The following is a 27195-nucleotide window of genomic DNA, read 5'->3' on the forward strand; positions in this document are numbered from 1 at the left end:
ACCACATAGAAGGATTTTGGTGAGCAATTGACACATTAAAAAATTTCGTGAACAATTATACGAAAGTCAAGAAATTTTTTTAGAAAATATGATTTAATACATGATTTAGTTTAAGTTGCACTAAAAACTAAAATAAAAACTAAAATAGTCTCTTCATATGTGTAGTTTGTAATATAAATCCTACTTATAGGAAAAAACTTTATAAATAATTCCAAATTTAAAAAATAATCAAAAAATGATCTAATGAGCATCAAATATATATTTAGGAATATCCTTTTTTTAAAATGTTATACATTATATTAGATAATAATTATTATATATCTATAAGATTACTTGTTATTGCATTTGTAACCGCTCATATTTTCATCTTATTACTTTTTATAACCTCATTTTATTTTTTATTCTTATTATAAACTTCATAAGTAGGATGACATAAGGGTAAACCAAAGTTTTTATTTTTCTTGCATTTCCTCTTTAGGGGGTAAAATGTTACTAGAAATGTCAATTCAAAGGAAGCATGTGAGATTTTAAAAATCTAAGACGCTGAGTGATGTTCAACAAAACGTTAGCGGAGGTTTCTAAAATTGTCCCTTTATTTATTGCCCTAGTCACTATATTTTCTAGTAATTATGCATCCGTATTTCGTGAAAACTAAGTGAATTCTCATTCTTCCAAGTCCATGCAAGCATTATTTCCTCCTTTGAAGATGAAAAGCCCATAATTGCCAAGGAAAGAAGAGAATCCGGAAGGAAAGCTGAATATGTATAATGTGTAACTAATTTCTTCTCTAGAACTACTGTACTATAAATAAAATTTGCAGTAGCTTACCAAGGAAAACAAGGAACTAGGGTTTGCAATAGCAAGGCACAAGATCGCATAAAGGCAAAAACATTGTGCTTAACAACGTAGTGTTAACTGTTAAGATTGGCATCCCCCTGCCCCACCCCCCCCCCCCCCCCCCCCCCCCACAAAAAAAAAAAAAAAGAGAGGTAATAGGATTGACACGGTCAGGGACAAAAAGCAGCGTATTAGAATATAGATCAGTGCATATCTACTAGATAAGGATCCCAACAAGCTCGTTCACTGAGATTTGGCTTTACAGCAATGTTTTCAAACCCGGACCGGGCCGGCCGGGTCGACCGGTTCGACCGCGACCCGGACATGTGTCCGGTCCGGTCTATAGGTTATGTTGACTTTTATAAGAAACCGGTCAAAACCGTAAAAAACCGTTCAAATCTTTAAAACCGGGTCGGACCGTGAACCGCGGTTTTCCAATTTTGAGTCAAAATTGACAAAAACTTCAATTTTGACCGATCCCTAATCTTCATTCTTCATTTCTTCACTTCGGCAACTTCGCTTTGCAGAACTTCGCAGCCTTCGCTCCTGCTCCAGTCTTCCTCTTCGCAGTTCGCAGTTCGCACTTCACTTCGCCGCTTCGGTCTTGGGGAAACGGCGTAGATCAGTTTTGGTGTGGATCAATTTTGGGGAAACGGCGTAGATGACCACTGGTTGGCGGTGCTCGTTGTCGACTGTGGGCTGAGGTGGTGCGGCTGGTGCGGCTGAGCAGGGTGGTGCGGCTGAGCAGGGTGATTGAGGTGGTGCGGCTGGTGCGGCTGAGCAGGGTGATTGAGCTGGTGCGGCTCCAATCTTGAAGCCTGAAGTTTTTCCGCCTGCTGCTCCGATTCCAAGGTCAGGCTCCCCATTCAAGTCTTCAACTAACTTGCCAACACGTTCCACCTCTTCATTGTCTCCTTAACAAAGTTCACAATGATTGTGGAGTTTGTGCTATGATTCATCTGAAATGAATGATCACTGTGTTTATACTTTTCCTTTAATTGTGGAGTTTGTGCTATGATTTGACTTCTATCTATATATACATGTGATTCTTTCTGTTCTCAAGCATATTATTGGGTTTGTGGCCCTACAATTTTTTTTTTCAGAAGAAGAGCGACGGAGGATTGTACTGTCCATGCATGGACCTGATCATTTTTGCCCTGATGATTGCAGTACATGGAACAAAAAAAGTTTGCATGTGAAATTAAAAGAAGAGAGAAAATAGGAAAATTATTGAAAGCTTATTTCCTAAATAGCATTACTTCAGAATAAATAGGAAACTCGAGATTGAGGGAACTGATCTTTACAAAGAACATCAAACTTGAGTGTGAGTTTCTTTTTTTTTTTTTTTTTTAAAAAAAAGAGTGGAATTCAGATCTATTGAGACTAAAATTTTCGGCCAGCCCAGTTCATTTTCATTAGAGTCCTACCATTCAACAGAACTACAAATGACGAAATCTGCAAAATTCCCCAGTAGAGAATTTCAAATCAAAGCCCATTTCCTCAACTGGATCAAGATTTCAGCGGTCTGAATGCAATAGAGAAGGCTTTTAGCTTTGCTTGAATCATTTATTCATTTTCTCCTTGTTATTGTTTTCTTTATGCAGTCAACAGTTCAGCTGCCAAATGCATGTGTGTGTATCTGGCTTCTGTTTGTCCCCTGTCAGAATTGGATACTAGAATTGCATTCTAATAATAGTCTAATACATACTGATGCTTGACAAAGTTAACCCTGACCCCTGGAAGCTTCGAAAACCCAGACCAGATTGTGTCATTAGGCGTACGAAAAATTTTGAATATCTGCAAAACAAAACGACAATGATCTTTAAGGCCACAGAGAAGAAAATTAGCTTGAAATCCATACAAAAATCTACAGTAACATGACAGATGAAAGTTATTTGATGTCTTTGAAAGTTATTTGATGTCTTTAAAAGTTATTTGATGTGCTATTATTTAAAAGTTATTTGATGTCTTTAAATCTCTGTGCTATTATTTAAAAGTTATTTGATGTCTTTAAATCTCTGTGCTGTTATTTAAAAGTTATTTGATGTCTTTAAATCTCTGTGCTATTATTTAAAAGTATATTTGATGTCTTTAAATCTCTGTGCAAAACCCAGTTACCGTGAAGATACTTAACACCCTCAAGAAATGCACAAGGCTTAGGGAATTAACTTCACTCGTGCTAAACGGTTGTTAGCTTTAATAATTTGTTTCAGTTTGTGTATATTAATTATTTGTTAAGACTAGTTATTTTTAAATATCTCATTTTAGGATGGAGGCTGGTAGCGGTAGTAACTCACAATGTTCACCGGGGGGACCATTCAATAGTGAGGGATCTGCAAGTCAGCCCCAAGGTCATAGGCAAAAGACAGATATAGAATTAAATGTTCAAATGGTAATTGGCATAGAATTATTTGTACTCTTTTATTTTTATTTTTAAGATTTGTATCAGTTGGTGTGATGAAACTAATATGATTTTATACTTTTATCACTTGTCAGTGATTCACATAATGGTCTTGGATGATGATGATGACTTGTCAAGATGGCTTTTTTTGAAGCTTTGTTGTCCCAGAATTATGAAGAAGATTATAGAAGCTTCAGAAATTGGGCTCGTTTGGACCTTTTGATTGTTTTCTAGACTTGTATTGTTTTTTGTTAATTTTAATATTTAGACAATTGGACATGTAAGTTTCATAACTATGTTAATTGTGTGTTAATTGTTGGATATTGCTCTTATATTTATTGTGGTTCAGCATTTATATTTTATTCTATGCATAGGTGTGTGTGTCTATATATATATATATATATATTTATTTATTTATTTATTGAACCCCGGTTGAACCGGTCCGACCGGTTGAATCTCGACCCTTTCACCTCACCGGTTCGATTGACGGTCCGGGTTTGAAAACATTGCTTTACAGCACAAGAACCCACAGGATATCAAAAGGCTTCATTCTTTATTTACCCTTTACACAACTAGTAATAGTTCACGTGCTTTGCACGTGATTGTAATATCTTAAAATATATTATTTTTCAGATACTAAAAGTTTTTTATGAAATTTTGATCATCAACATCATAATATAGTATTTTTATGTTATTTATTTTTTTAAGCTAGTTACTTTTAAAATTTTATTAAATGAAAAGAGGCAGAAAGCGTTCCAATGTAATTGACATATCCTTTAGGATTGAATTTGGAATCATGTACCAAACACTTTTTGATTTATAGTTTGAACTCTAACATATCAAATATTGATAATATCATGTATTACCAAAATTATTGTATATTCATGATTCTATTGCATATAAGCCACAATCATTGTAATTTTTTATAAACGAAGAATATAATTAAGTTAGAAAAATAAATAAACATACATGTAATTTTAAATTCTTTGTATTATGTTAATTCTATTTTTGTCAATAATGGAGTATAAATGATCCATGGTGTAAGGTTTTTTTGGCTTGTACATTCTAACAATTGAAAGTTTATAAATAGAGACAGTTGGAGTTTTTCTATTTTTCTTTTTTTATTCATATTTTTAGCACAATCCAATGCAAAGCAAAAGCAACAAGTCTACTTTTTTTCATATGAGCACAATATTTTTGGTTTTAGTATTAGTTTTTTTGATGATCATGGAATTGGAATGAGAATTGTGGCTAATTAACAATTTTAATATTAATTTTTTGTATATTGCAGTGTTTTATTTTTTAATTGTCAATTTTTAATCCATAACCGCCATCATTATTATCAATTATTGAAATGCACTAAATATCTAATTACAATTGTCACCATAAATAAAATTTACTTAATTTTAAAGTTTTTCATTTCATAACCGTTTCCATTATTAGCTAATATTGCAATACAATAAATATATGTAATAATTAGAAAAAATAAGGGTATTTTGGGCATCGCTAAAAATAATTTGGATAACATTTTCATTTTATCAATTTTCATTTTAAATTTACTCTTATTATAATTCTTATTTTATCATTGGAAATGGTTTCTACCTTGATGGATGGATTTGATTTGCTCAAACCAATACAAATGAAGCATTACCATATTATTGTCAATAATAATGTTTGTCTTTCCTTGGATATAAGTGATTTGAATGTTATCTTAAGTATTATTTGAAATGTATTCTAAATTTTTCATTCATTTGCTATTTACTTTATGTCATTTTATGAATAATTTTCAATTTTTCTTGTTTTAATCGATTGCTATTAATGATAATAGTGGTTTGTATATTGCTATTTCAATTTTTTTTTCCAATTTAATACTACTATTTAAGTTATAAATATGTCATCATTTTTTGTATATTGAAATTCCATTGGGTGCAATATGAAAAATTCTTTATATTGGCAAAGAGTGCATAATTGTAAAATTTGCTCGTGATATTTGTATGAAGATATACAGATGAACAAGTGTTCTCTTCGTCTTCTTCATTTTCTAGAGAGTACCTGTATTTTGACATTGATTTTTTTTTTTTTTTTTTACAATCTTAACTAACGACTAATGAGAAATATTTCATTCTTCAATTAAGAAATTTTGATACGTATAATAATTGGAAATGGAGTCCAAGGGTAGGTAAATAGTTTTTAATGAGTAATTTTTAATTATGATTACCAATACTATCAAGATGTAATCAATTGGAGTGTTTTATTTCTTTTAATTAGTGCCACATTAAAATGCAATATTCTAATTAAGAGATATGAGGGTAATTTAGGGATAACAAAAACTAAAATAAAAAAAATGTTTACACTTACACTCCCTAATACCAAGAGTGGAGTGCAATGGTAGGTAAATAGTTTTTAATGAGAAATTTTTAATTATAATTACCAATGCTATAAAGATGTAATCAATGGGACTGTTTTATTTCTTTTAATTATTACCACTTTAAAATGCAATAATTTTAATTAAAAGACATGAGGGTAATTTAGGCATAACAAAAACTAAGATAAAAAAGTGCTTACACTTACACTCCCTAATACCAAGATTCATATAGTAATGAAAGAATATTGTTCGATTTCAAGTGATCAACAAGTTGGAAGGAAACAAACACTTTTTTCAAAGTGCTCAACTGCTTATCAGTGATAGCGAGAGGACTTACATAAAGTATAACAAATTAACTATGTAAGATTGGCAAATGAAGCCAATGGAGCGAGCCTCACCTAGAAAAAAGAATCAATCTTATCCATTAAATACGAGCCAGATAACAAAAACTAGCAGCATCACTTACCAATACTCATCTCAGATAACAATGACCTTAGACTAAAGGAAGCCCAGGCACAATCTAACTAAATCTCAGATTCCTTCCCGTACAAACCTTTTATCTTGCTTACAATTTAAAGTACCTAATTGCTAAACCATTTCCATCCCTGCTATCTCACAGGCAGGTCCTTCCAAGGAAAAGATACTAATAAAGTAAGAGATGCATGCAAGAGATTGAGTCGATCAACAACCCAAAGAAATTCAAGACAAACAATCTGTCTAGAGATCTAAAATATGCAACAGCTGTAGAACTGTGCGTGTGCATGTCTGTAATATCCACGTAGATGAGTGTGCCTGGTGGCTACTTATTTAACTAAGAAAAGTAGCCTAGTTCCTTCAATCAGGCTCAATCTGGAACACTTTTCAAGCCTTGCAACCAAAATACAAGAAGATAACTGAGGTTCACGACTCGAGAGTCGAGACCAATGGTAACAATCGAAAACTAAAGTATTTCATAGCTAAAATGAAAAATTAAAAGAAATTGGCAAATAGATGACACCTATCTTCCCCATTACTTATATTGATAGGGGCTCATCAAAATGATTAGTCGTCAAATTTTTACAACCAAATGATAGACCAATCATAGCAAGTAGTAAAGCCTATGCATAATTCTTCTATGTTACAATTAATAATGAAATGCTTGTATAATTCTAAACCTAGTTTTCTAAACTCGATATCAACTAATAATAAGTGTGCCCTTTAAAAAACCTATTTTGCCTCGAACGAATCTGATAGGAGTACCTGTTATCTTCATGTGCACCTTTCGCGTCATCACCCTGTTCTAGAAAATTTACCAACCTAGTGGAAGCATTATGAACTTGTACCAACCTCACTGGCCACGTCCATTTACAGCATTTAATCGGAACCGGCAAAGGGCAATGACAGAAAGCAACGTTCTCTCATTGCTCAATGGAACGAAGCTCCCACTTGCCCTCACCATCAATCAAACGTAATTCCCGCGAATGGAATTGTATCAATGCAGGTCGCTGCCAGCACAGAGCAGAGTACATGAAAGAGTAATCAAAAGGAAAGGATAAAAATGAAGCTTAAAAGGAGAAATAAAAAGATGTCATCCAAAGCAAGATCAACATATTTCCAATGAAAGTTATTAAAGCGGAATTCTAATTATCATAGTTAAAGGCTTATGCTGCAACCCTAGTTTAACTTCTTCAACAAGCTAATACCATTTCTTAGTCTTAGCCTGTTCCATTTGGGTAACTTTAGATCCTTGGGGATTTTCTGTTTATGCACTCTTCATTGAGCGAGGAAAAGAAAAGAATAACCACTACTCACCTGTGATGATGTAACAACTGTGATTCCCATTTCATTTGCAAGCCTATAAAGATGCTCTTCAACGTCAACACTTGTAGCACTGTAATTTGCACAGAAAATTACTATGAGATGATCACAAGTTTCTTTGTCACAAGAAAAGAATATAACAAATTCTTTCAGCTTACTTGGTGCACTCGTCAAGTATTCCAAATCGTGGCTTGTGAAAAAATAAGCGTGCCTTGTAACAGAAAAAAGCAATGTCAAAAACAAAGCAATAACCCAAAAACAAGCACAGATAGGCGAATCAAAAGAGGGCTTAGTGAACGTTATTAATTATGGATTAGTCCCTGTTTCAGCTCACCATGCCCAATCTCTGCTGTTCACCGAGGGATAAGATGTCTTCCCAATTCTGGTTAGCATCCCAGCCACCTTCCCTTTCCAGAAGATAGACTAGTTTAATGTTTTCGAGTATAGATTTTAAATGTTCATCCAAAATTTTAGCAGTTCCCACAAGCTTTTGACCTGGAATTCAAAATAACTATGTTATCAAGAAGCAAGAATGCAGCACGTAAGAATGAAGCTGATGACTTTAGGAGAATGATGGATAGAAGTGACTTGAGACTTAGTATACAACATCTGGGAAGGATTTACAGGAAGGAGGTATGCATGCTATCAGCTCTTAATTTCGAGTATCCACAAGCATATTAAATGAAGCCCATCCGTCTCCTTCTGACAAAAACCTCAAGCCTAATCAATTAAAATTTAACTAGTTATGCCAACCCCATATCTAACCACAGATTGGTCTTCCTGATCTTAGTTTAAGAATTTACAAAATATACTCAAAAATAAGATTGTAGTAGCCAACATAATCAGTAAAATAACAATGCATCAGGACTAAGCAACACTAATTATCCTCCTACTTATCCTTTCAAATAAAATTTTCTCAACCCACCTCACAAGTATGGATTTTTTACTATTTGATAAAACAGTTAGAATTCAATGATATGACAGCCTCTACAAAAGCTGGCCCCAATTATTTTCTGCTAATCTAGCTTTAACTAGCACTTTTATACACATTGAAATTACTATCATGAAATATATGATACCATAACAATACCTTTGACACATTCCTAATTAGTTCCCCACAGCCAAAGTTAATTTCTGAGTATCACATTTGGATAGGACTGTCAGACTACAAATGTATAGCTGGTTTCTGAAAACTTTTACCACCAAAGAAGCAGAAGAAATCCAACCTAAAATTGCAGGTTGGGTGGCAGGCATGGCATAGTGACCTCTGTTAACTATCACTACCAATCATACAGAATACAAGCCAAAAAGATAAGCTACTAATGTGTAGTTCAATAACTCATTCAATCACCTTTATCTATTGAGTATAAAACCCTTCTTTCTGCCTCCTCTTGTGATAGAGGATATATGATTTGATCTCTTAGGGTTCCCAAGCATGTATATGGGCGCTGAGGAACATAGAAGATACTGCAACCAGATCTAGAGTTGACCTGTTGAGTTGGTTTAACCAGCTTTCCACTAACAACCGGCCAAAGACCTCGAAGAACTCTGAAGACGGAACTTTTCCCACTTCCATTTGGACCTTCAAAAATTTTAAGAGACAGCAAGTGAATAAAAGCTTCTTGGTATATACATCCAGATGCAATCACAATAGAGCAATCCACCAACCAGTAACAAGAAGGCTTTTGCCCGCCACAATGTCACAGTTCAACTGCCTAGCCATCACTTTTTGTGCTGGAGTAATTATATCTACCCCGGAGAAAGAAATGATATCATCTGACAGAGGTTCTGTCTCTAGAGATGGCAATGAAGAGCTCGAAAAAGATTCCCCTGCATGAAGACCGACTTTGTCATAAAACATCGATAATCCTTTACATAACCCAGAGACAGCAGAAATAGAATAATACAAAAATCGACCAATCCTAAGCACTTGGATTTGACAACTGGCTCATAAACCTGCCACTAAATGCTAACAGCCATCTCATGGAAGTCCCTCAGTGGATAATAGCCTGATGTTTCAGACTTAAACAGCAAGGGACATCTGTTTTCAAGACATGCATGTAACAAAGTAATGCCAAATAATTCATCTACTCATATGTCATTTACATACTCAGAGCTAAAAGATTTTTTCCATTTTTTGAGGTAACTAACTTGCTTAAATATTATTCAGGGTAGAAAAAGGCTAGGTGGCATTTAATATTATCAACTGGCAAAATTAAACAAACGAACAACTCTAGCAAGATAGAACAAATGAAAATCACTACACATTTGAGAACAATCATGAAAAATTTTCAAATAGTTTGCACCACATGTTCTTATTTCAACTGCTGCACTATGAGCAAGATGATGCCAAGATCATGAAAGCTGACAAAAAGAATAAACACACACCGTCTTGAGCAGTATCTAAAAGCTTTTCCAGCTCAAATATTCGATTGATGCCACCAGAAAGCTCAAGGAACTTTCTATGAAGCTCAAGAATGTCACCAAAAGCTAAAAAGCTCTGAGACACAACTGACGCTAAGAACCGCAATGCATGTGCCAACTCTCCTGTAAAATACATATGATATTATATCAAAATTCCTCCTATATATCTAATTATAGGATTTCAAGGGTATCACCAAAATATTATCACCTTGGGTCGCAGTCAAGGCTCGGTCACCCTTGTGTTCCAGAGCGTACAACAGGCTTAATCCCCAAGTCACATTATGTGGAAGTTGCTTTGTAATAAAGTCATCCAGTACACCAAACAGCCATTTCTTCCTAAGAAGCAATGCTGAATGGTAAAGAAGTTCCCTGAATCTCGATTCAACCATCTGAGGAGGACAAGGGACATTTAAGGATCAGCAGAGGCTAGGCTACTGTGTCCATGAAAGAACGCAGCAAGCACATCAGGCAGGAGCACATTGTGGAACAAACAACAAACAACTCTGATAAAAAGCTTTGCAAGTACCTTGAAAATTAGCAAAAAAAATGATAATAGGAGGCAAAATTGAAATATTTAAACCAACTTGAGTATTTCTTAAAGGACCCCAAGTCAATAAGATTCGCTAGCTATCTCCAAGCCTACATATAGCTTCTCTAGCCACGGTGCTTCACAAAGGATGAAACTTTGACAAAAAGAAGTCGAAGGAGGCCAAACAAGGTGGTAAAGAGGTCAAAAAAGCTAACAATTAAAGTTTATAATAGCAAGATGGATAAGATGTTTTGAAAGATAACAGTTTACAAGAGAAACAGGATATCACAAAAGAAATGTTCCGTGTAAGAAAGAGAAAGTCTTCAGGTACCACTCTGTAATATAGACAAAAAGTTCTCTCAATTAGATACCCTTCAAGCACAATATTCATCATACTAGGATTCACATCACACAATGACCAACTCTCATAGGGCACCAGGGAAATTTAAACTTTTAACCAGTTCTTCCCTCTTAGCATCAGATCGTTTACAGGAATAAATGAAGGAAACTGCATTCATATTAATGAAAAATTAAGTGATCAGCTAAATTTGCAAAGGCAACTCATGCATCAGGGATTCCATATTCTCACCCAAACATAAGTTGGTAAGAGGAGAATTTACATATAATTTAACTACGTTGAAACCACACACTGAACTCCAGAAAAATTTGTCTGATATAATATCAAACAAAGCAATTACCTCCTTTTCTCGAGCACCACCCCCAAAGAAAGCAACAGATTCAGCATGTGTACGAAGTCTCTCATGCATGAACCTAATGAACAAATTCAAAATTATAATACAACTCACAATTAAAGCTAATTTATGAGAGACATGTATGTGAAAGCAGAAAATAAGTCATCGAGTGACCTGAAGGTTCCTTCCAACTGTTGCTCTTTACTTGCCAGGTCACCAAAATCAGGAGTCACAATCCTTAGGAAACCCAAACCCAATAACATATAAGCATATAGAATAGCAACTCCTCTTCTACCAGTTAATAGCTTCATTCTCCACGTGAACCTGAAACATTTCTTTAATTCATCAAGTTCTTGCAGGAACATTTCATTAATAAAGTACAATGCCTTGCATGTACTTACCACAAAATGTCGACAGTAGGCTTTACCATGCCAGTAACTAAGCCAGACAGGTCAGTCGTTAATTTCTCTAGATCTTGTGTTAATCTTTGATCTGCATCAATGTTCTTGCAGGACATGTGAAACACCTGCAAAGTTTCTTTTGAGTCATTTTCACCCACTTATGGAGCATCAAACTTCTGAACAATAAGACAGAAGCAAGCTATATTATCCCAAGATCTATGATGCATGACAGGGTAGAGACTAGAACCACACGAGAAAAGGAAGATCAGAACCTTCAACAGCTAGATAAAACCTTGACTTTGTAAAAGATCTACTGAAATGAAATATTGTTTCTTGAGCATAACAGAATAATTGCAGGCGGTAAAAAGGTTGATACCAAACTAAAAGCCATCCAACCATCATGTCTAAGTCAAATATCATCAATGATTACAGGCCATGATGTCAAAATTGCTCACCCTGGCCCATTCAAAGTTATAGAAATAGAGATAGACAGGATTGAGTAGACTTGCAGAAATGAGACCATTATGCCACATACTGATGAGTGAGTTGTTGTGTTCAAACTCAAGATGGCTCAATCCCGTAAACATGTTACCGATTAAAAGAAGCACCCCGTACGAACTTCACTCAGATACAACTAAACGAAGAACACATCATTTTGATAGCAAAGGAAATCTGTGAGATATGTCATAATGGCAAATCAAACAGATGAAAGGGACAGAATCAAAATGCCAGCAACTTCAAAGTTTTGAGCACTGAAACTTGAAGTTTTGGCTATTTACCGAAAGTTTAATGGCGAAAGAACAGAATATGGTTGGACAAAACCTCCAAGTCCCAAAAGGACATCAGTAGATGCTGGAAATATGTTAGATAATTCTAAGTGTTGATTGGCTCAAATGAAACTGATAAAGTTAACTTCGTTACCTTATAATATGCATTCTTCCTCAAGTAATTCTTTAACAAATGCTTGGTCAAGCGTATTCTCCACCCAAGAGCCAGCATTGACGTCAAGTGCCTATAGACAAAAGACACAATTCAGGAAGGCCATTACCTCTTTAAAGCTATTGATAAAATAGTTATCTTCTAGAACTCTTTACAAAATGACCAAAAAAATATAGCATAAAAGTTTAGACACTGCAATATTTAGCCTTTCAAAGGGTCCCAAGTGAACAGCAAAAAGGATGGCTTGCCAGATCAAATTATTCAGTGGACTCTTCTGATAATTTAAAAAAAAAATACAGATTTCTCCTAATGCAAAATGTGAACTCAGAGAGTAGTCCACTTACTAGAAGAGTACACTATTGAGCATGGCATTTGTATATCTCTTCCTCTACCGCAGCAGTACTAATGTTTGTACTATGTGGCTTAACTAAATAGGTTCTTACAACCATTTTGCACAGATGACAAAGTATTAAAGAAAATGGGAAACATATTTAAAGACTGAAAGTTAATAGTGCCTGCATATCCTTTCTTATACCTATTAAAAGAAGGGTCCATTAATCCTAAGCATTTCCAGAAGGATTTCTTCAAAATAAAAATTAAAGAGCTCCCCCACCCTCTCAAGCTATTAAGAGAAAACCAAACATGAATTGCAACAATAGTATCAACATTAACCTATACCGAGCACCAAACAAGCAGGTAGAACTACTGCCCACCAAAAGAAAACTAGTCAAGAGTACCAAGCCTCTTTATGTTTTATTTGACCCCCCAAAAAAAAAAAATCCAAGATTGCCTTGTCACCGACTGTAAGTTCAAAATTTACCATGAAATTATCCAGTTTTTCTTAACTAAGAAGAAAAATAGCAATTGCACGATGTGATTAGAAGCCCATAAAGGACGTAAAGATACCTTAGAGATGGTGCAATAAAAGAAGATGCTGCACTTTGGAGGATGCTGACACCAATCAACCGAATGAAGGATGCCTTATCTTGCTCCAACACATACTTAACAGTTGTCCCTGTAAATAACGGTTTCTGAAAGTTAAGTAACATGTCCTAGTCTCCCCTTTTATTGGTGCAATAACACAAAAACAGAAGACACAGAAACAAACATAGCAAAGTAGCAACAGGAGATGTGATGCAGCTAAATAGAACCAAAAAAGGAAATAATAACCATTCAAAGAGGCAATGCGATCAGAAATCCAAGTTCTAGATACCACAAGCACAGCAACTGCAAGAAGCTGTATCCCCTGTTTATCAAGCAACGTGGGAACCTACACCAGGGAAAAATTATAGAAAGATGAAAAACAAGCTGGTCAGCGAAAGCAATTAGAGAAAATATATTCATTTGTAGGATAACAATGAATATACATATAGGAAGAGTGAATGCAAAGAAAAACTCCTCGTTGATGTCAGGGAAAAACATGCTACCATGTTTTCCAGCAAGTTCATTATAACCATCAGGAGGTCATAAGAACCACTTGCAAAAGCAGAAAATATGAAATTAGAATAGTAGAGCATTACCTAACCAATTTAAACATTTTACTTTCAAATTTTTTGTTTTTGTTTTTATTTTACAGGTCTTTTAGGGGCTAGGATCCTAGTCCGTCATTAAATGACAAGCCACAGAGATTCAGTCATTTTAAAGCAAGCTTTCCAGCTTAGCTATTAAATAAATCCTGACCAATTTCAAATCATGTTTGCAGTTTCAAGAGCTTCTTTCAAAAGAATACACACAGCAAATTTAATATTTTAACAGCATAAAATATGGGCATCCACATCCCACCAAACTCGCTAATCTGCTCTTTCATGTCTCTGAGCCGGGAATAATCAATAGCTATCAGTTACACAACTTCTCAGTACATCATTGTTTTTTCCACATTAACATGCTCATCCATGTCAAATGGTGTTAGAAGCCAATTTTGATGCCACATGTGCAGAGCACTTGTAGAATCCAAACCTCCAAGTCAACGCCTTTGGAAACTAACTAAATGTCGCTCTCTCCCGCACTTTTAGGATAGAAAATGTGTTTAAAGTAAGTTATAGCAACTAATCTAAAGCCTACATATCAGGCTAATAACAAACTGTAGTAACTAATACAAGGCAAGCATATCAGGCTACCAATCATCACAGCAAAACTTTTCTAACCAAATGCAGTCCATTTCCATGAAAACGATAGGTATTTCAACACGTTAAGAAACTGCAAGAGAGCAAATTCACCACACCCCTCCCCCGAATCACAAGAAAAAATAAAAAGTGAAGACATATTCCAATAACAAAGTAGCACATGATACTTTTTCATGGCAGGCAAAGAAGCTTCACTCACCAGAACTTTAGACATAGCAGCTACTCTACGAGGCAATGCTGTAGGAACAATTTGCAGTTGCGGAAAGAGAGGGAGTGGGCACTTATCTTCAATTGGAGATGCTGCTAACAGCTCAGGAAAATATGATTGAGACTTTGAATCCGAAAATGCTGAATCCTAAAAAGAAAAAAAGGAAGTTAACATGGTATAAATTAAAACTCAGACCAGTAAATAATAACATACAAGATGCTAAAACTCAAAGACCTTTCTTTTGTTGGCAAAAGCACGTTGAACTGTCATTGCATCACTTTGGCGGTCTGTTTCAGAGTGCTTCTGCTTATTGAACTCAGATTCAGCAAGAGCTGGAGAATCTGCCCTGTAGAATTCATTTAACACCGATAAGCCAAATTCTAGAAACAAACCAAAACCTTGCATGGAGAAATATTTGTCAACTTTGCTACCTCTTATAGTGAACGCTCCAGCCTCCTTCACCATCCAAAGACAAGACTACATCATGGAATGCAACCAGTGCAGGACGATGTGATATTGTTATACACGACGTTCCCATGTCTTGAACTTTAGCACAGAAGCGTTCTTCCATATCAGTTGTCACAGCACTGGTACACTCATCAAGAATAGCAAATTTGGGTTTATGGTAAAAGAGTCTAGCCATTCCCAACCTTTGTTGCTCCCCTAGAGATAATTCATCACCCCAGTTTACCTCTTTCTCAGGCGGGTATCTATCCAACAGATATTCAAGATCAACCTGAAGAATGAAGAAAGATTGCACTTGATCAAAACCCAAATAAAATTCTTCAAATCAACAATTATCAGATGATTAAATAACCTTACAGAAGATCACCTCACGCATGGTTTAAACAAACTCTTACATTTTTCAGTAGATCAACCATTCCATCACGTGTCAGAGTTTCAACCTCTTGGTCTGCAGTAAGAGGATAGATTAACTGGTCTCGTAAAGTTCCGACAGCTGTGTATGGTCGTTGTGGCACATAGAAGATTTCTTTATTAAGATCAGAACCAACTCCAGGTTTAACAATATGTCCTGACACTAGCGGCCAGAGGCCTCCTAAAACTCGGAAAAGTGAGCTCTTGCCACTACCATTTGGTCCTTCATGTAAAACAATTAGGAGTTATAAATTTCAAACATAAGCAGCTCCAAATGGTAACATTAAGAATCCCAAAATGCAAATTTTCTAAGAAGGCATGATATCACAACTAAGTAGCAGAGGAAGAAGGGATCCGTATATAACATAGAAAGCGGCTACCAAAGAGATTATCATCAACTCAAATATCCACCTATTAACTGATTCGGAAAGTATAGAAGTACAAACTATAGAAAAGATATAATTCGAGAGGTCATTCATGTAGAATAACAGTGTGTAAAAGTCAAAATATAAGCAGACTCTAAAGGGTAACATTCAGAAGTCAGAAATGCAACTTCTCAGAAGTTGCATGAAATGACGACCAAGTAGCAGAGCAAGAAGGGATCCACATAAGTTAGTAACTCATCAACATATAGAAAACCATTAGCCCAAAATTCCAAATGCTGAACTGATTTCGAGTATATGAATGTACAAATTATATAAAAGCTATCGTTTGAGTGATACAAATAAAGAAAATCCACTATCAAGCGAGCTCTAAAAGACCAATTCATTGGCGGAAAATTCCAGGACTATTCAAGCATTCTGACTGGGAGACAGAGATACCTAACCTTGCTTTTAATTATACTTGTTACAGAAAGAATAGATTTTGAACCAGCAGTTTTTCAATGTTTATGGAGAGTGATTGAGACTACAATGGATAGGCGATGTACTGGGTAATCAAGCAGCCAACAACCTTTCACTACAAATTAAAAGAACAATCAAGAATGCAGTCTTTGCTGGCCCTCAGCAACGCTCTCTAGGACCCCAGCAGGAAGGCACATTTTAAGGGCCCTAAACCAAGCTTTCTGATACCAAGTGTAAGGAGGACCTCAGTATAAATTCATATGAAACAAAAAGGATGTATCAGCATGCATTGACTAGATTTTAACTTGAATCAGACTGAAATATAGATAATTATATATGCATTCAAATGCAGACATCACATATCAAGTTTAAAACATTAAATTACTCCTAAAAATAAATTGAACTACAACGATCAAAGGAGACATAAAACCTGATTAACATCTAGTAAAATAAGTGAAGCGAAAAGCAACAGTGATGCCTAAACAAAACTCTAACAGAACAAATGCATATTGCCTCTACCATCTAGAAGTGGGACAACAAAAAGATAAAACATTTAAAGCCAAGGAGTCCTATTCTTTGTACCATTTGAAACATTAGCCAACTACACTATGCTTAAAGAACACAATAAGAGGAAGTGCAACAGGCACTTGAAACAAAATAAAACAGTTTCATCACAAGTACCTGTTATCAAAAGATTAGATCCTGTTTCAACCCTTAGAGACAAGTCCTCCACCAACACATTACCCGTTGGAGTAACAACCTGTAAGTTTTTACGATGCTTGAGGACATAGAAAATATGATTCCGAAGCACCCAAAAAAAAGTATATATGTACCAAAATTACCTTGACATTGTCAAACTCAATATAATTTGCTTCACTAACATAATTCTTGGTCCCATTTGTTTGTGAAGAAGATACATCACGTGGACCAAGTTCTCTAGATATAGCCATCAGTTCATAAATGCGATCTGCATACCCACTGCAAAAATTAGAGGAGCTACTCAGTACATGATTTCTTTTTCCATGATTTCCAAACACCAAAAGCACAAGCTAAAACCACACCAAGCAAATAATGCAAAAGTTTCATGTCCATGACAACACTACCACATTCAGTTCCTCCCAGTTTCCCCTTCTAGACTAAAATGCAGAATATTGTACTATTACAACTAGCTTATTGTGCTCTTCAACATAACTACGACACCATCATCAAATTCCAATTACAAATGTTGCAGGTGCATGGCAACCAATGCAGCATCATTTTGTCCCCATTTCCCCCTTGTTTCTTTTTTTGCTTTTATTGCAACTAATGTAGTGATTGTTCTTCTATTACTACAAGTCTACCATAGGTCAACAAATGGCACTGTCAAGGATAGAAGGGCTATGAGCTCATCTTGAATTTATTATGTAAGAACTTTCATACAAAAAGCAAATTTGAGAGCTATTTTAGTTATAAAGATTCCCAACTGAGCATAGCAAAAATGCAAAAAACTTAGGCCCCATGCAATCTACAGTCCTGTGCACCCAAACGTAGCAGTAGGCCTATAAAACATGGCTCTTTTTTGAATTTTGTGAAAATGACGCCTACCTTACAAAATTTCAACAAAACATCAAAAACAATTCATTTTATACCTTAAACGGTTCAACCTTCTTGAACTTATGGAAAGAGTGCCAAGGGACTGGAACAGTGATATTATGACACTTGTATGATATCTTAGATTACTTAACATCTCTGCACGACCTAAAGTTGAAGAGTCAGGTCTTAGTTTTCCCGAAAAGAAGGGCTCAATAATCAGGATAACAGCAACAGTAGCACCAAGATACTTCAATAAGAAGTCCTGAATCATGCCAAACCACCAATGATCATGAAGGACCACACTCATATGGCGAACCAGATTCTTAAACTTCTGTTGAATATGAGAATCTTCTCTATTTTCACCACCATAAAATGCAATGCTTTCGGCATGTGTCCTCAATCGTGAATGCAGCTGCCTATACTCCCCTTCCAATTGTTGTTCTTTGGACATTAGTTTCCCAAATGCAGGCGAAAAGTTTCGTATCATCGCTCCTGCACCCAAGACATAAGCCTGGAAAGTAGCACAGAAACAGTAAACTTCTCCACTTTGGTGATAACTACGAGACTGATGTGAAAGAACACAAGCAGATGAGCTATGAAATGGCTTTAGCAGCAAAGGCATGATCAAATTATACAAGCAAAAAGAGTCTAAACATGATAATTACCAGTATCCAGAAGATGTATTTTGGGCTAGCATATGAGCACAATCGCCAAGCATAAAGTAGACCATCAGTAACAGCAATGAGATCCTCCTGTACAAGGTCACTCAACTCTGAGCAGAACCTTGGAACATCACTAGCAATTCTTTGTTCAGGGTTACTTATCCGACCATCAACATGGGATATCTTGTAGTATACCATATTCTGAAACCCACCAACAATCACAGTAAGCAGCAAAGAAATCAACCTAAGAAACTTATAAACAGGAATGTAGAGATTAAGAAATTAACAGGGAAGAACTGCTCCATTGCAGTCTTCTTGATTCAGTAAAAGATATAACTCCATCTCCTTTAGCTGGTTTGAAGGTTTCAGATAGAACCTGATGGGATTGCAAGCAAATAAAAAGAGAAAGATAAAGCAGAAGCAAAATGTAGATTCCCTGATTCTTTAATATATGCAAATACTCCTACCATCCTACATGTGGCTGCATCAACAACTTTTTCCAACAAGACACTCAAGTATCTAAACAGACCATGTAAGAAAGACAAAAGTGCACACTTTTTCTTTTTTTTTTGGTGAGAAGTAAACAAAACATCAGATGACAGATAGTTTATGGAGGGTGGTTACTTTAAAATGATCTGTCAACAGAACTAAGCCCACCTGAAAATATTGATCATGGATGAGCTTTGTCAGTATCTTTCTGAACCGCAAACTTAAGGTCCCTGTTATGTACTTTGAGGTAGAATGCAAAGTTGACTGAAGGAAACATAGCAAGACATTTTCAAAAATAAGACGGAAAAATGTTGGTACACGTCGAAGAAAAGCAGCACGAAATAGGAATCCTTGCACTCTCGCCAATCTGTTGCTTGCAGCAGTTCGTAAGACCTGAAATAAATCGAAGCATAACTGATGTTAAAACCGCATGCACCTTTATCTCTGCTTCTAGAAGCCCTAACTTAAAAGAGCCAACAGCAAAAATTGGAAATATTCACTCGGGTAAAAAGTTACACGTTCTTAAAGATCCAATTAAAAGTTCATAAAAGTTCCAATATACAGTTTTTCTATCAGAGAGGGAACAGATGTTGATAATGTAAATAAATGCAACCTAATTACAACACAGCCCCACAAATACATAGATGTGAGTGTATTTGCTGGAACAGGATGTTGCTAATACATATACAAGCAACTCAATTACACCACAGACAGACAAACACATAGATGTGTCTGTATGCCTATACAAACACACATATTATGTTTTGTATTTGGAAAACATATTACTATACATAGTTATATACTGTCCCTCAGTAGAAAAACAACTCCCAGAAATGCCAACAGTGATCCACCCAGAAACAATAACAATAGCATGGTCAAAAGTAGGAAGAAAATAATTTATTGCTGGGAAGAAAAAATATATTCAAAATGCCCAGTGGTGAAATAATGATATATTGATATAGTCAAAATGAAAAGCTCACCACTGTGGTCACCAGTGCAAAAAGATCCCTTGCACCCGCTTGTCCCATGCTGGATAAAAGGATTCTAGCTAGCACATGGAGTGACCTCAATCCTCCTTTCTTTTGCCTACTCTTTTTCACAACACTAGATTTCCCATCCTTTTTCTCTGATTGAACTTCACTGTTAGTCAGTACATCATAATGACCCAAAGAACTATGCTGTTTAGTAGTGCTTCGCAAGTGCATGTATGCGGCAGCAGTCCCACCAGCGGCAACAATACCAGCTGCAACCAGTAGAGATTTCCTGTAAGAAGATGCCAAAAATGTTAAAGTTATGAAGAGCCAAAAAGGTTAAATCTGCAAAATGAATGAGCAAACCAGTAAAGCGAAGACTGCATCAACAGAGGTATTGCTTAGGAGTTACAAAGTCTGTAGTAGGTTAACTCCAGGAAACATCTCAGTACACAGCTTAAGTTAATAACCACGCTAACCATTTACCATGTTCCTAAAATCTAAGAAGTTTTACCAATATGTCATAATTCTGATCCCATTTCCAATTCTCACAAACTAATAAATAATATTAAGAAAAATTAGTTCATCAGAAACAACAGCCAGAATCGACATTGGATTCTCACTGAACCCAACACACCACTGCTTAAGAAAATAACCATGAAGCATGCAACCAACAAAAGTACAGAAGAAACGGTGCAGTTTGGCTCACATGGAAAGAATCAGAAACAATAGACTGGTGTAGAAACCTCAAAACAACAGAAGAATCTGATTATAACAAAGAATTGCTAGAAACTGGTCAAAAAAGTATGTGACCACCAGTTATAATCTGAAAAGTTAAACTAGGAATTGCTTATTATTTTTATAAAGAGCTTCAATCCAGATGTGGCCATCATCTTTATGAGACATTGCACAACACTCAGGGATTGTACAAGTTAAAATATGTAAAAATCATCTCTGAAGGTAGTCAATGGTACAATAAAGACTTCCCTTTCGGACCTTTAAATACTTAATTTGACATTGCATCTGATATATGCACTAGCAGCATTTGAGGGCAAAATTACTCATGGAAGCATCTTCAAACTGTTGTGTCCATCAAGTTGCTTTTGCGCCCTTTCAAGCACTAAATTTTGTTTTTATATAGGGTTGCTCAAGTGCCAAGACCTTCTTCCTTTACAGTAAGATGGGAGAGGGAGGATAACATATTCACAATTGACAGAAAGAGAGTTATCTTCCAATTTCTTGTGTACCGGAAGACCCATTTTAATTCTTTAACCCTCTTTGGTAGGAATATACTTTCAAACATTTCACCTTAAACAAAGGTGCAGCAAGCAATGGTTCTACTAGACAATCGTTAAGACGCACCGTTCAAGTTTTCTTTAAAAGAAAGCTACTCAAAGAAGACCCACTAAAAATTGCGCTACCAGTGGCGAGTATAAAGGTCAAAACCTTGGGAAAAAGTGTCAATTGTCAATACAGAGCCAGTCTTTTAACTGTGAATATACCCAAGTTCAACTTTAACAGACCAATATCTGAATATACAGCTTATAAATCATTACTCCAGGGGAAAGAAATGTGGGCTGCAGTTTAAAACTTATACATCCACAAGCTTTTTATATTTTTAAAAATGATCAGTAGGCACTTAGTGTATACTCGTAAAATTATCCAGGATTTTAAATGACATATTCATTTCAAAACTATAGCACCTTATACTTGAGCAAACTCCTCCATCACTGCAAAGGACCATCCCAATCTGCTCGTTTGATTGTCAACAAGAAGCGTTAGCACCCTCATTCCACTACTCCTCTCACTTCTCAATTTCTTGTACCTCTTGAAGAGGTCTCTGACATTCTCAAGCTACAATCAACCTTATCTACAACATGCATATCCTAATGCATCTTTGCTCATTATGCATGTAGCCAGATTCTAGAATAACCAATTCCTGGATGCAAATTTACATCTGGCAAACCGTAATCCTCTCCCATCATGCCAAGTTTCAAGACAACCATGTATAAGGATTTAAATGGAAATTGAAACTCTAGGTCTGTGCTTTTTACTAAATGATTTTTTTGGGTAGCTAGTTTACAATCAAAGCACAGAAGATGACATGAACTATTAACAGAATACGCAAGTAATTAACTTCAGATTGTTCACTAAATTGATGACGCAGTTATGGAGCAAAGCTAACCAGCGGCAGATTGAATCTGCAGAAACAGAAATTATGCGCAGATCTTCATGTCTCACGACCACAGTCAAACTAGTTTTAGCCAAAGCTCAAAAAACAAACACATAAAATTCTTATATTTTGGGCCTCAAGAGTAAAGTTGTAAATAAACATGTAACATTACCAAGTGGTATGCCAATCAGTACCAGGCTTACACCTCTATCAGTCAAAGTCTACCAAAAGATGTACTAATCAGGAAATTAAAGGAACAATGATGAATACAGAACCAACTTTTGAAGACTTAGAACAAAGCAAAGCTCTTCATTCACACATTCGCTACCAGGATCACAACCAGTCAACATTGAATAAGAGTTCTGTGCACTAAAAATGGAATAGCACCATATTCCATACCTTCTTGAGGCCAATAGGCCTCTGCCATGCTCAGTTAACTGTAAAAGCTGAAGAGATGGCATGATTTAGAAATAGACGTTCCTCAACTACAAATTTCAGCAGCAGGGAATAGCAATATGTTGATGCCTTGAGGAATTAAAGCAAACAAAATTGATCAAAATCTGCACAATACGAACTCATGTGAGTAGTCTGGACCTGCAAAAAGAGCAATAAAAATATGTCAAAAGTTGAAGTCAGTAACTCAAGGGAACAAACATACTGGCCAAAAGAATCGATACTGACAGCAAAGAAATACATCAGCTGATACTCTAATAACAGGACTCCCAGATGACAGCTTCTGCAAGTAAATGGTGCGTGCATAATAGTGCTAATACCTACCTTTCAGAGGCCAATGATGCTAGCTGTGCTCCATCAGCTTTAGAGATTAAAGTGTATTCTTCTTAATTTCGAGCATTAAACTGGCTACCCTCTATCATAAATGTCTAAAAGCTGTCCTCAATATAAACTCTGCAAAAGCAATACAGCATTAGAACTCTCTAATTATCATTTTGAAATATTTTGATAGCTGGCATAAATCAAAAGAGAAACTGAGAACTGACAGCAATGCCAACGTACACTTCAAGGGAACAGAATATAGATGGTACACCAAGTTTATCTGATTAATTTGCTCTCAGAAAATCCAAAGTGACGCTAATTTGTGAAAACAAGTTCAACAAAAACCTCACCCAACCAATTCAGTTAATTGGAATTTAAAATCTGAAAAAATGAGCCAGGCGAACTAAGCAGCAAAACTAAATTCAACATCTGGTTTCTTCTTCACCCAATACACGACCATTTAGAAGAAAGAAGGAATATCTTGCAAGAAAAGTTTAATCGGCAATGCAATGTTCTACAATAATCTTACATGTTTCACGAGACAATATTTGTAGATTTAGGCACCATCTGTTTTGAAAGAATAGGAGGAAAGGAATGGAAAGGAAAAAGAGGGATAAACTTTTTGTGCTTGGAATGATTTTTGAGGAGTGAAAGCAAGGGATAAGATTACACCATTACTCAAGTTTCATTCCTGTTCAAGAGTGGACAGAAATGAAGGTATGTGTAACCATTTTGCTGATTAGCCTATAGTATTAATTCCTTTCCTTTCCTATCTGTCCTTTTTCCAAACAACATAGTTAGGTTTCCTTTCTTTTCCTTCCATATCCAATCCAAACAGATATACAGACACTACTTTTTTCACTTCTCTTTCCTTTTTGTTTTTGTGCTAGTATCTTTTTCTTTCCTTTCCAGGAGCCTTGACAAATTAGGGTCAATAGAGATGAGGCAGGCTCCAGACATACAATATTGGAATCCCAAAGATGCCTAGGTTTCATATCGAAACCTGAAATATGCCCTAGATAGTTAGTGCTACCAAATTCTGAAAATTAGAGTTTATGACACAAGAACTGCTCAGCTTTCTCATGAGAGACAAGAATAGAACAGAATTCCTCAATCACCATTTGAGAGAGTCAGCAGGCAAGATTAAGCCGATTCTCTTATTAAAGTGGTAATGGGAAACGGACAAAAAATGAGGCAGGATATTTACATATCCCAGCTGATTAATTTACCCTAGAACACAAGTTGCAGGCTAAGCTCGTATCTCCCGAAATTTGACTTTTATTCTGAAATCTACAAGAACCCCTGTATTTGGTAGAGGCTGAAAAGCATAGAACAGTGAACCTCAACATACAGGGATGAACACAGCATGATTAGCAGGTACATACCTCCATAACAATTAGATGCGTCATGTCAATACTTCATAACCAGGTAAGCTAGGTGGACGCTATACTGCTAGTCGACATGATCTGACAACAACTACCACCTATTCAGTTCCAGGAGCAACTAACGGATAAAAAGGAAGAAACCCACTGAATCATACACTCTTCTGTTGGAGAAGAAAACAACAGAAAGGACAGGAATACTCGAAAATTCATAGACAAGACAAACTCTATCGGGATTTTTTAGGAGATATAACCATTTTTATTGGCACTACAACAAGAACTTTGAGTAATCTCACCCAGAAGAAAATATCAAGGAAAAAGAAGACCTAACAAGATGCATGATAAGGCGCTGGCAATTGAAAGCCTCAGAAACTGAACCTACGTGTAACCTTCTTCACACGTTAACACATCTTGCTTGGACCTAAAAATTTCCATGGACACAATTTATGTTTGCCAAGTTAATATTCCTAATTTACACTTGCTAAATAATTCCATACATCTGTGAAAAGTACTCCTATTTTAGCATCACAAAGGGCAGAAAAGTACCACCATGCTTGACTAGGAAAAGGGAAGAACAACTGTAGAAGTATTAGAATCTTGAACATACACGTCAGTCGATAAGATGACTAATCAAAAACCCAAAAGGCAAAAACAAAAACGGAATCAAAGATACACTGCCTGCAATTCCCACGAGCTTCTAACGTATTAAATTCTTGAAAGCACAAAACATTTGGCATAACTGTCGGAAAACATAACAAGAAAGTCCACGAGGCGCAATAAATATGCATCCCCTCAATAAAATGAAACTTAATAATAAATAATTCCTCCATTCTCAGAAGGCCGCTGGACGCCACGACAAAAGGGAACTTTACTACAAAATTCGTGACATAAAGTACCTATTCGCCAAGTTCTATCTGAATTTTGAGTGGTGATCATAATTTATGCTGGGCCCATATTTTTCCTTAAACCTCCCATTCCATGTGGCCAATAGTAATGAAAGTAAACAAAAATAATAATAATGAATTAACCAGTAAGCTTCTCAAACCACTTCCATGCCTTGCTACAAACAATTAAAACAAATTAATCAAATTCACAAAAAAAGCATAAATTATTCATAAATGACAAAAGTAATCAAATTCACGGATCCAAAAAATGCATCATGTAATCCTATAACGATCCTGTCCTCATATTATCTACCTTAAAAGAGCTCGTTTCAAAACTAAAAACCTGAAATTTCAATCGCCTAATCCAAAATTTAACTAAACTCCAACCCAGATTTCTCTTCAATTATTCCCGTAAATCAGTATATAAATGTCTTTCACCAAGCAAAAAAAAAAAAAAACACAAATCACCCACAAAAAAATCCACAACCAAGGAAAAGGGAAAAAAAACTCACTTTTCTTAAATTTCTTGAGTTTTCTAAGCAGCAATTATTACTGTATTTAACTAGAGGCATAAATAAACACATACAAACAGATGAAGGAGCAAGAAATTCAGCTAACAAACAATTAAAACAAATTAATCAAATTCACAAAAAAAGCATAAATTATTCATAAATGACAAAAGTAATCAAATTCACGGATCCAAAAAATGCATCATGTAATCCTATAACGATCCTGTCCTCATATTATCTACCTTAAAAGAGCTCGTTTCAAAACTAAAAACCTGAAATTTCAATCGCCTAATCCAAAATTTAACTAAACTCCAACCCAGATTTCTCTTCAATTATTCCCGTAAATCAGTATATAAATGTCTTTCACCAAGCAAAAAAAAAAAAAACACAAATCACCCACAAAAAAATCCACAACCAAGGAAAAGGGAAAAAAAACTCACTTTTCTTAAATTTCTTGAGTTTTCTAAGCAGCAATTATTACTGTATTTAACTAGAGGCATAAATAAACACATACAAACAGATGAAGGAGCAAGAAATTCAGCTAACCTGATGATCAATGAAGAAGCTTGGAAACGACTGCGTTTCAGCTGAGGAAGAGTAATCAATAATCTTATAAGCTGCCAGGAAAAATTCCAATCAGGCAAGAAAGTGAATTGAAGATCTGCTAAGAGTTAAAATTAGAGTCCAAGGAGGAACAGTTGAGCCCTAGAATCTCATATTCCGGTTTTCATAATCTTCATACTATAGTTAATTCTAAGTAATAATGATAATAATATAATTGACTCTGCAAGAATATTTTATTTTAGTTTGTTTATTAAAATCATGAATCAAAATCGTGTGATTTGAACCGGTAGAAGGAGAGAAGGAAGAAAGAAAGAGTACCGGAATAAAATATAAACAAACTTCCCAAGAAAAATGTGGGGCAAGTCGAGAATGAAGGCAGCTAGGCTACTCATCAAGACGGTGCAGATATTTGATGAGAAGAAGGAAATGACGAATTGAGTAAAGATTTAATTAATCTTGGGGGGAGAGATTAGACAATATACTAGCAGCACGTGTCATATTCGTTCATCTTATGATTTGACTTTTCTTAAAGTTCAACTTTGAAAAGTAAACATTTAGCATTTTCCTCGTCATTTCAATTTAATCAGCAAATTTTTTTTTTTTTTACCTTTAAACTCTCCGTTCCTCTCTGCACCTTTCCTACTCGAAACTCGGCGGGCACTCAGATAAAGGATTTGAATCCCGGATTTGATAGTGGAGAAGACTCTGAAAATATGATAAAACACTAATAGTAATAATAAAGATTTAACCACGCTAATGCTGAGTAATTTTTTTTTTTGCG

The 27195-nt window shown here is 35.6% G+C and overlaps 1 protein-coding gene and 2 long non-coding RNA genes across 7 annotated transcripts; 1 reads left to right on the plus strand and 2 right to left on the minus strand.

Moving 5' to 3' along the window:
• Nucleotides 1–1348: 1348 nt before the first annotated feature.
• Nucleotides 1349–3600, plus strand: LOC113702338 (uncharacterized). Its single transcript, XR_011818330.1, has 3 exons — nt 1349–1689; nt 3106–3229; nt 3334–3600. It is a non-coding gene; the product is annotated as an uncharacterized lncRNA (long non-coding RNA).
• LOC140011092 (uncharacterized) lies at nt 1570–2685 on the minus strand. The gene is made up of 2 exons (XR_011818331.1): nt 2546–2685; nt 1570–1796 (listed from the first exon to the last, which is right to left on the minus strand). It is a non-coding gene; the product is annotated as an uncharacterized lncRNA (long non-coding RNA).
• A 2982-nt stretch (nt 3601–6582) lies between the features above and the next one.
• Nucleotides 6583–26871, minus strand: LOC113702339 (ABC transporter D family member 1). 5 transcript variants are annotated; one of them, XM_072059246.1, is made up of 29 exons: nt 26733–26871; nt 26397–26467; nt 23079–23207; nt 22701–22747; nt 20138–20420; nt 19326–19550; nt 18956–19044; nt 18672–18869; nt 18063–18517; nt 17277–17412; nt 17116–17194; nt 15577–15815; nt 15148–15452; nt 14951–15062; nt 14708–14863; nt 13556–13655; nt 13292–13400; nt 12368–12458; nt 11447–11571; nt 11220–11369; nt 11052–11124; nt 10033–10213; nt 9789–9947; nt 9069–9230; nt 8752–8982; nt 7735–7895; nt 7559–7611; nt 7395–7473; nt 6583–7087 (listed from the first exon to the last, which is right to left on the minus strand). In XM_072059246.1, the coding sequence occupies exons 7-29, from the start codon at nt 18971–18973 to the stop codon at nt 7001–7003; spliced, it is 3459 nt and encodes a 1152-aa protein (XP_071915347.1). In that variant the 5' UTR covers nt 18974–19044; nt 19326–19550; nt 20138–20420; nt 22701–22747; nt 23079–23207; nt 26397–26467; nt 26733–26871; the 3' UTR covers nt 6583–7000. The 5 variants fall into 5 exon arrangements, with proteins under 5 accessions (XP_071915347.1, XP_071915346.1, XP_071915343.1 ...); XM_072059245.1 differs by having other exon boundaries at nt 22701–22895; XM_072059242.1 differs by lacking the exon at nt 18956–19044 and adding an exon at nt 24461–24541 and having other exon boundaries at nt 22701–22895.
• Nucleotides 26872–27195: the final 324 nt, after the last annotated feature.

The sequence above is a fragment of the Coffea arabica genome, chromosome 7e, assembly GCF_036785885.1.
Source record: "Coffea arabica cultivar ET-39 chromosome 7e, Coffea Arabica ET-39 HiFi, whole genome shotgun sequence".
Lineage (NCBI taxonomy): Eukaryota > Viridiplantae > Streptophyta > Magnoliopsida > Gentianales > Rubiaceae > Coffea > Coffea arabica.

What these genes read in the sequence shown, in the direction of transcription:
- LOC113702339 (XM_027223491.2), bottom strand. Translation starts at nt 22,762, where the DNA reads ATGCCATCTCTTCAGCTTTTACAGTTAACTGAGCATGGCAGAGGCCTA. An exon ending in AATACATCTTCTGGATACTG is followed by an intron (nt 18,518 to 18,671) that starts GTAATTATCATG and finishes GCTACTTTCCAG; the next exon opens with GCTTATGTCTTGGGTGCAGG. An exon ending in CTGCTATGTCTAAAGTTCTG is followed by an intron (nt 13,656 to 14,707) that starts GTGAGTGAAGCT and finishes TCCCTGGTGTAG; the next exon opens with GTTCCCACGTTGCTTGATAA.